At 33.1% G+C, this 10,626-nt stretch overlaps 1 protein-coding gene across 1 annotated transcript; it reads left to right on the top strand.

Moving 5' to 3' along the window:
- The first annotated feature begins 4,467 nt into the window (after window positions 1-4,467).
- Window positions 4,468-7,455, top strand: LOC127097468 (protein phosphatase inhibitor 2). Its single transcript, XM_051035969.1, has 5 exons — window positions 4,468-4,606; window positions 6,001-6,072; window positions 6,394-6,506; window positions 6,799-6,978; window positions 7,061-7,455. Exons 2-5 carry the CDS (start codon window positions 6,068-6,070, stop codon window positions 7,237-7,239), a joined length of 477 nt encoding a protein of 158 aa, XP_050891926.1. The 5' UTR covers window positions 4,468-4,606; window positions 6,001-6,067; the 3' UTR covers window positions 7,240-7,455.
- Window positions 7,456-10,626: the final 3,171 nt, after the last annotated feature.

The raw sequence follows: 10,626 nt of genomic DNA, 5'->3' as shown, positions 1-10,626 counted from the left end.
GGTTAACCCAGGGCGTTAACCGGTTAACACTGTTGAAAAGTGGGAAAATTGGTATTTAAATGTTGTGTACATATTTGATGGTTGGCCTATATCGGTGTGTGATATAGTAGGGATCATTTCCCGTTGTTTTGAGTAGTATAGGTATTAGTAGAGGGTGCTAATACTGTGATTGACTTATTTGGCATGACATGATATGATTATGTGATAAATATGCTGATGATGTGTGAAAATATGCATAATGTTGTGAATGTATATATTATGTATGTAATTGTGGATGGACTGTTTTATGGCTTAGAGTGTGAGCATATGTCCATTGTGGATCGTTGTTGATGGTTGTATGCTAGGTGATTTAGCATGCATAGTGTGGCCTTTATGGTGGTAGCTAATTCCCATGGTGAGGAATTAGTGAGTTAGTCATTGTGGACTGTTGTTGATGTTGCATGCTAGGTGATTTAGCGTGCATAGCATAGCCCTTGGGGTGGTAGCTAATTCCCATGGTGAGGAATTAGTGAGTGAGTCACTAGGTCTCAAATGAGTGAGACTAGTGAGCTTGGTAGCCGTATCTGGATTTGATCGGTGAGGTTGAACTATATGTTCACGAATAGTCGGTACCGCATGCATGGAGTCTCATTGCATAATGTATGTATGGCGTATAATATGAATGGATGTATTCCAATATTATACGTGTGTTTTGTGTTGGTGTTGAGTATGAATTGAGATTATACGTGTGCTTTATGTTGGTGTTGAGTATGATGTTTGAGTTGATGTGCCGTTACTGAATGTGTGTTATGATTAGGGTGATGAAATGTGTTAAATTACTTAACATTGCATGATATTTTATAATGCTTATTATATCGATTGAGGAACTCACCCTTACAACTATTTTTCAGGTAACGAGCAGTGATTGAGTAGGAGCTAGTACTTGGAGTCTAGTGTAGTTCCTTAGTGGGTCATGCTCTGGTAGATGTAACATCGGGAAGGGATGTTTTAATTGTTTTATTGTTGGTTGTTGAACCAGTTTACATGTAATGTGTTACATGTTTTGCATGATTGATTTGATTTCTATCCGCTGCGAATTATGCAATGTTTATTTTGATTAAATAAAGAGCATGACAATTATTTTGGTGAATGGTGTGAAGTGATTGTGTGACACCCTTAATTGCATATCTACTCTGATATATATTTGTTGTTTTAAGTTAAATATTTGGGGTATTTTAGAAGGGTGTTACAGGTAGCCCCCAGACGTAGGTCATGTTGGACCGAACTGGGGTAAACAATTACTTGTGTTATTTACTGCACTTACATTTTAAGTTCTGCATAATTCTTGTCTGCGCAGAATTGGATGTCATAACAACCCTTGTGACATCAAAAGTCTGTTAACTAGAATTTCAAACATTTGATGGACTCTCTCGGAGTAGGAAACTTACTCAATCAGGGCGAATTGAAAAATGACCCCAAAAGTAATTGAAATAGATCTAGGTAACACGAGGCAAGCGCCTGAGGGGGGAAATACAAACAATGAACAAAATTACATACCTAAAGCGTTGAGCCCTACAAATATTAGGGGATTCTCCCTCCTAAGTTATCATTGCCTCTCAGGGCTAAACCTAATTGTGCGACTTCACCAACTCAGAGAACAACAATAAACACATAATCAATCAATATATCGCCTAAGGTGGGAGTATTATTTCTAAGAACTCTATCAGGAAAATAATCCAGATAACACAAAATTAAGGGTATAAAAGTTGGACAAAACTCGCCTTTATGAAGTATCGCATGAGGAACTCGACTATCTAAGTCTCACATGAGAGTCTTGACTATCTAATTCGCGCTCAGAAATAACCTTCTACTTGAATTAAATGACTTTGTCCTTTTCAAGACCTTGTACTTGAGGTATTGTGTATTGGGAAAATATCATTAGGCCTAAGAGAAGACAATCCAAAGGGAAGCAAGACAAATTAAACATACTAGCGCATAGTGAGCATGTGAGTAGCACCATAAGCCGACTGGAGTTACGCTACTGGCTGACCATGGTTTGTAATTTTCCCCTATTGGGCTTGGGTCATTTGAACTAGCTTGTCACTCACCCCCTTATTAAAATGTGGGTAGTGGTATGTTCCCACATCTGCTGACTAAAGAGGGCAGTCAAATAGGGAGCTATTCAACGAATGGTGAAACCCAATCTCTCCATATTTCCTAATCATGGATCTAGAATAAGCCATTATCTATGGTCCTTTGATCTAGGCCCGCAAAGCCTATATAAACATGTCAGTCTTAGGGTTAAGTAGGGATCCAATCTTTCACCGCAAAAAAAGACATACGCATAGTTTCTCACCACCATGTGCTAGCTATCTCTAAAAATCTATCAAAATACCTTAAACACCCTAGACAATCTTAGAGGCACATAACTACCATCATTGTACTTTTTTAGCAAGTACACATATGTTATTGCTATTGTCTTAGCGAGTGGTAAACCAGAAAAATATAGATGAAAAAATTTGAGTAGTTAACTCCAAAAATGTGGATCATGCACACAACAAGAACTGGAATAAAATATAATTGAATAAATGGATGGAGATCCTAGATCATCATAATTTATATGATCATTCCATTGTCCCCTAAATTCTTTTGTAGTATGCCTGATTTATCATAATTATAATAAAGGGTCTCAATTATATGTTATTGTTATTGTCTTAGCGAGGTGGTTAACTATAAAAATATAGATGAAAAAAATTGAGTAGTTAATTCTCAAAATATGGATTCTACACACACCAAGAAGTGGAAGAAAATGTAACAGAATAATTGGAATCACACAATTAACTACAGAAGCAAGACTCAAAGTAAGATTAGAAATATAATAAACATCAGAAAATGACATATTAGTTTTAGAGACAGAATTGTCTGTTAATGGCATATGTGTACTATCACCAATCATAACCGACATAGATGAAATAAGATTCAAAGACACAAATAATTTATCATCATATGACATATGATGTGATGCTCCAGAATCAAGGATTCGTATGAAGGGAGACATACCTGATAAACTATAAGAGTTCAAACCTTTAATATAAGAGGGAAACATGACACATGGGATAGTGGAATAAATCTTTTGGAGCTACTATGCAATATCAGATATTTGAGAAGTGATCTCATATGGATATACATAATCAAAACCAATGGTAGTAGGAGCAACAACAAGAGCATTAGATGATGGAATTTTAAAGTTCTTATTTTCTTTCAACAATTTGAAACAATGAGATTTCCAATGACTTTTCTCCTTGCAAAAAACACATTCATCATTACCAAGTCCAATTCTACTTTAATATTTTCCTTTGTGAATGAGAGCAGCAAAAACAAACGGATGAGTGTAGAGAACTCCTTTATTTGAAATCATATTATAGTGAGACTTAAGTATGATTTATTCTGCCAATAACTTATTAGCAACTAAATGAATATTAGGAAGAGGACTACGATGGTAGAATGCTTACATGTAGACTCTCAAAATCATCACAAATGTCAATCAGAAATTGAACAAGACACTGCTTTTCTCTTTGGTCGATGTTTGCTTTGACAATTTTTAATTTTGGCGATTTCATAAGAGATAATTGATCCTCTAAATTAGTCATGACCGAATAAAATTCTTGAAGGGTCATATTGTTTTGTTTAAGAGCCCTAATGTGTCTCTTCAATTAATACCATTTTGAAAAATTAAAATAATTATATAAACGTTTCAAATGATATAAAACCTTTCTAGCAGTAGCATATTTTGCTAGTTGCACACATATTGATTAAGAAATCGAATTATTGATACAAGTAAGAATCTTCGAATTACTAACATTTCATGTTTCCAACCAACTTCATCCGTTTTTATCCGTGGAATCATTAAAAATTTCATCAACATAACTCCAAATCCTCTTTCATTTGAAAAAAAAAATATCATAACTCCAATAATTATAATTTTGTCCATTTAATTAAATAATAACAGATTAAAAAGAATAATAATGTTTTGAAAAAAAACATTTCATAACTCCAATAATTATAATTTTGTCCATTTAATTGAACAATAACAGATTAAAGAGAATAATAATTTTTTACTGTCCATTATTACTATTCTAAAAATTTAAAATACAAACAAATTTAAATGCAGAATGACCCAAAATAATTTCTATCAATTTTTTTTAAAAGAAATAAAACATAACACACAAATTATCAAAACTAATCAATTGAATGAGTAACAATAAAATATTTTTTTATTATTATTTCAAATATTTTATCAACTCAACCAAACTCTTTAATACCATGTTGAAAAAATAAAATAAACTAGAGAACAACAGAAATCTATCAAACAAAAATTAAAATATCGTATAAATATTAGATAATAAAAAAAAACTAACTTTACTAAAATGTAATAAATATATAATATAATAAATAATATTCTGTAACAAGTCTTTTAATCCGAAAAATTTAACCATTAAAATCTAGATGTATAATTTTGTAATTTTGTTTTACTTCTCAAGTTACAACCATTTTTGCATTCTGTATGCATTTTAAGCACATTGCAACAGATCCCAGTTAAACATCGCCATTCAATTTCAATTTCAAGGTACAATTCTCTCTCATTCTCTATTTTGCTTTTTCTTCGATTCCTCTTTCAATTTTCATTTTGTTCATCTTAGTTGTTTGTTTACCTAGAAAAGCAACAAAAATGGTGACGCTTTCAACTTGATTGTTAGAGGTTTTTATCGCCCTTGATCTTATATTGAAAATCACATTGTTTCTGATGTTTGATTCCGAAATTTGGCATTTCTAATCGTGCAATGCAATTGCACGGAACGTGATATCAAACGCCTCCCTGTTGCTAATTTTATCTTTGTGGAATCCGTTGATTTTGGAGCACTTCCTACCGTGTTTCACTTTTATTTATGAATATGTTAGAAACTATGAAGAACATACACCTTTAGTAGTAGGCATGTTGCGGTTTTCGACACTTGGATGACATATGTTAAAAAAACTTATACAAATGTCTCAAAATGATTTTTTTCTTTGTTTCGACACTCATTAAATCGGTGCCCGACACCCGTATGATACTTATGGTGTCCAACACCCGAATGATACTTATGGTGTCCAACACCCGAATGATACTTATGGTGTCCAACACCCGTACGTGTGGAAATGATATAGATAGCAGTATCAGTGTCGTTTTTGATATTATCGGTGTTGGAGCGTATGTGTAGTGTCCCGGTGTTTTTGTCGGAGTCCGTTTGCAAGTTAGAAATCAAAGTTTTGGATTTTCATTATATAATTACAAATTGCAACATATTGTTGATTGGTGCTAATGTGGAATTACAAAGTCCACGGTTTTCTGACAAACTTTCTACCATTCTGCTACAGAATTTACCTGAAGCAATTTTCCATTCTAGTTTTTTCTTTGCTATTTTTTTATTGAATAACAAAGGTTAGTGTTACAAAAAATGTTAATGGGAGAGTTGAACCCACTAGCCATTATCTCTCTAATCCTTATGTTCTTTGCCCCCCAAACCACCTTATCACTCCACAGTATAGTTTCCTTGTATATGTAACTTTTTTAATGTTAACTTTGTAATTTATGATTTATAATGCATTAGTTTTTATCCTTTTTCTAATTTATGATGTATATGATCAACTTTGTATTATTTGATTGGATATGCGTTTGTAGCCTTCTTCTAGTATAGCTAATTAGTGTTAGTATAGTATGTACCGAAAGACAATTCTATCAATGTTACTAGTTGATAGTGCCGGCATGGTTAGCTTTTGGAATGGTTAGCTTTCTGATGAAATTCCCTTTCCTGCCTGAATCCTCTATTCTCATTTATATATGTAATTACTTTGGCATTCTTTAACTTTATTTCTGCATAGATTTTGCTTGACCTTTTCTTTGTTTCTTTCTTGTCTTTATTTCTTTTCATAACTCGTGTCTATGAAGTTCAAGGACTTACAAAACTTTTCTGTTTTTCCCAGTTGACGACGTGACCTGGGGCTAGCCTTACATATATTTGGGGTCCAAAGAGCTGTTCCATCCACCAAAATGAAGTAATACTACCAATCTACTTTTTTATTTGTTTGCTTTGCTTTTACTTGGTTTATTAGTTTTTTTTTTTGTGGAATGCCAAAAAAGGTAACTTGGTCTTGTAGTGATCCCGTCCCGACGGAAGAAGCTAATTCCAAACTTCCAATATTCACATCCTGTGACCTCGTAGATTAATTAAATTTGATTTAAAGTTGAACTCCCATATTTTTGTATATGTTATATATAATATATTGTAATGAACTAAACCGAGGAATATGTTCCTTTGGGATGAACGGAAAAGAAATTGTAGTATTATGAACCTTTCATTCGGTTTGACATTGCAGGGGACGTGTGAAATGGGATGAAGTTAATATTGGAAACATTGAAGCAACTAAACCCGTGAGGCAAAAAATTACTGAGCCGAAGACTCCATATCATCCTATGATCGAAGAAGACAGTATGTAAAGAAAATCTGTTGAACTGCACGTCCTTTAAATTTTCTTTTGCATATCAGTATGATTATGTCTGTATGGATATCATATGCCTATCTATTGAATAATATTAGCAGGAAAAAAATATATGTTTTGCATCCTTGAAAAATTTGCTTTACTGTTATAATGTGAGTTTCTGTTGATTGAGTTTGATGAAAATCCTTGTTTGTAATGTTATGCTCAAGCATTTTCTTTGCTTCTAGATTAAAAGCTACTTCATGTGTAGCTACTTTTCATCTGAGTAGCTTAATTTTTTAGGCTCTCCATCTCCCGAAAGACGAGGGTATGATGAATGCGATGATAATAAAAGCGACCCAGTAAAAGCTGAAGAACCTGCTTTTGATAATGCGGCCTGTTGCAGCAGGAAAAAAACTAGCGAATCTGGCGGCTGGTCATCATCTGAGGATGAGGAAGACGAAACAGAACAAACTGATGAAGGTAATATTAATCGTTTAGTGTTTTCTAGCAAATATTATTATTGCAGTAGATTACCAGGTCTGATGTTTTGATTCTGAAACAGATGCCTGTTGTAGTTTTAAAGAGCATCGACGGGCCCATTATGATGAATTCCTTAAAGTCAAAGAACTGAGACAGCAGTCGGCTCTACTAGAGAATGGAAGTGACGAGGATAATAATACAGAGCTTGCCGAGGAGAAGAAACCTGGCGTTGATTCATCTTCTCCGGCGAGTGCTGAATAAAGGAAATTCGCTTTGGGGGAAAATGGCTTCTACTCATTTCCTCCGACTAAATGTTTCTTATATTCTGTTTGATGAATAAAACCATCTGTGGTTTCATTACTTTTTATATTATGGAAAGGAAACAGCTGACCGATTAACCAATTCATTTAATCATTCGTGTATAGATCACTTCTTTTTCCACTTGGTATGTTCAACGAAACTTACATGATCCGTTTAGATGCGGGTGACATGCCCTGTTAGATTCTCTTGAGCACTGAGCAAAGAATGGAATTTTCTGCTTGAATTTTTTTTAGCAGTGCACTGGTTGCTTTTAAATGGTTAAAATTGGATGCTTTCTTGGATGAAATTAGAAAGAAAAAAGAAGTAGTTTGGCATCCTAAAAGTGTGTATAATGTCCCAGGTGTGTATAGCTAGTTTTTTAATTTTGACAGAGTTGAAGTTAGTTAGATAGTTAATTTGTTATATTAGTTAGTGTCGGTTATATTCTTGATAGCCAGTGGCAGTGTCAGCTGATACTTAAGTTAGGTGATCAATGAAACCATAATCTTTAGCTTTCAATAATGCACACAAGTACAGTTGTTCTCCTTAACTTTCAGGTTTGGGTTAAAGACATGTAAGTTTCATAAAATGTGACAAACTTGAAAAAAGAAATAAAGAAAATAGATTATAAAAAGAAAACTTTGAATTAGATTTAGTATTCACAGTCACCAATCACCATGTGATAATTTGAAGTTACAAGTTAATTTCACAATTCATAAAATTTATTTGTTCGGGGATCGTCTTCAAACCCATAAATAGGCATAGTAACAAGTGTTAAAGAACGTGTATAGAAATGGTGGACCTTCACCCCGGTCGAGGACACGAGGTCAAGCCCTCCGTCACATCTCTCACTGATAGATCTAATTGAACGAAAATTCACATAAGACTCCGTATCACACGCGGGTGTTTTTTGTTGGGGGAGAATATGAGCGAGAATGACCTAAAAAGGGGAGGGGGTTGAATAAACATTTTACTTAAAATCATTTTCAAAATCATTTTCTTAAAATCAGAGTTTTCATAAAAGTGGTGCAGCGAAAATTTGATAGAATATTTGTTGGATCGATATCACGAGTTACACAATGTTCAGATGACATTGAAATATGAATAAATAACTTAATCCTGAACTACACTTATACAACAAATTGCTTTAAGTAGATAAAATCAAATTTAATCACGAGAAAGATGAATAGATAACTTAATATATTCCTGAACAACATTTATACAACAAATTGCTTTAAGTAGATAAAATCTAACAATATGCAATTCTATGAAAGCGATACAAACTTAATCATAGTGCACCAGTGTTTATACTAGTTTAACCCGTTCAGCTCCGCTTCGTGCTTAATCCAGCGTCCAATAGAAAGTCATTGAAAATTCGTAGTCTTCCACTATTTTGACAATTTTTACAACGTGCGTTTAAATACAATCAAGAAACTAGATAATGCTGAAATTAAACACAATTTAAACCGCTCAAATATGAATCTTTCCTTCTTCTTTTATATACAATCCAGAAAGCTGATATCCACAAAACCTTCACCCAGTCTTGAATGTCCATCCACTTAGATCTAAGATTCACTCCAAACATATGTTTCACATCGGTCTTCACTGGACCATATCGGCCCCTTGTCTAAGCTATTGGTCTAATTGAAGGAACAAAAACTTACAACTTCGTTCCATGACAACCTTCACTTAGTTCTATTGAAGTGTTCATTGGAGAAGTAATCCTTTCTTTTTTGCTCTTATTGGATTATCAATCTCAGCCACACCACACAATCAGAATATTGACATGCAAATCAAAAATATCACAAACATAAACAACAAATAAACCTCATCTACAATAGATCTTACACTCCTAAATAATTGAGAAGCATCCAAAACATGATAATATTGCTAGAGGTTAAAGCTGAATTTAGATGGAATCAAAAATTATGAAACTGTACTCTGAAAGCTAATTTAAAGTTTTTGAAAATCTTTCAAAGTTATGATTTTATGATGTGTGTGCCTGTGTGTGAGCGAGTGCGTGTGTGCGTGTTTTTGTATGTGTGCGCGTGTGTGTGAGAGAGAGAGCACTAAAATTGAGTAAAACACATTTGAGTCGAATAAGAAAATAATTTGAATCAAGAACTTAAAATTCAAAATCCGCCCATTTGATTTCAATTAATGATTCGAGTCAAGGAATTATATGATTTGAATCATTCTGACAGAGGAAAAATCCATCTTTAAAATGAATTATTAATTTAAATTAGCCTTTAGTGTGATTCAAATTAATATTGCACTTTGTTTGAATCCGGGATACTTGTGATTCAAATCACTCTAACAAAGGCAAGTATGATTTTCACACTCATTTATTGATTCAAATAATGCATAACCTTGATTCAAAATACACTTCTAAAAATTGAATTTTTAAAATTAAAGTGAAATGTATGATTGAATCAAAAGTTATTATGTTATGAATCATGCATTCATGTGTTTCATGACCCAAATATTCAACTAGTTAACTAAATCATTTTGCATCGAATTTTACCTAATGATTTGATTTATGCATTCAAAAACACAATTTATTTATTTGTACTCAATTGTAAGATATGCGCAAAAATCTAACTTAGAGAAGACTAAAACGTTAAACAATAAATGATAATAAATTAAACAAACAGCAAAACCAAAATCCTAGAAGGACATAGCAACTTCAATTTCAACCGCCCATACTATATAAAAACCATATCACACCATTTAAAGTATTTAATTCATTTTTATTTACAAACTACTTTTCATTCATTCATTGACTTGGGCATTGAAGTGTTAACCTTATAAGTCCACCCTTTATTTGCCGTACTAGAAGCTAGCTCCATGATCAACAATGTTTTTACCGTTTTTTAATTAGATTTTTCCTATATTTTTGTTTGTTTTTATTTCATTTTACTCCCAAAAATTGATATTTTGACTATGTTGCAGTCACAAGAGCATATAACACTAATTCATGGAAAAAAGAGCAAAAGGACACAGAAGACAAGAAATCCTAAGTCGTTACAGGTGGGTTGTAAACAACCCTTACGACTGTTATCATTACAGGGAGATGAGGCTTGTCACTAGCACACAACAAGGATTACAGTCAGCCCGTAAGCATCCCTTACGACCGTAATCCCTATAGTTTTTTATTTTTGACTTTTGGTTTTTCCTCATTTATGTTAAGCATCCTTTAATTATATTGTGGTTTAGCTTCATATTTAGGATAATTTACTACCAATTAGTGTCATTTGGAGCCTATAAATATTTCATGTTTATTTTATTGCTATTATCATGTATACTTTGTATGTTTTCGTTTATGTTAGGTTAACGATCATTATCTTA

This window comes from Lathyrus oleraceus, chromosome 6 (assembly GCF_024323335.1).
Source record: "Lathyrus oleraceus cultivar Zhongwan6 chromosome 6, CAAS_Psat_ZW6_1.0, whole genome shotgun sequence".
Lineage (NCBI taxonomy): Eukaryota > Viridiplantae > Streptophyta > Magnoliopsida > Fabales > Fabaceae > Lathyrus > Lathyrus oleraceus.
The sequence above is the reverse complement of the archived record's forward strand: the minus strand, read 5'-3'. Positions and strand labels throughout refer to the sequence as shown.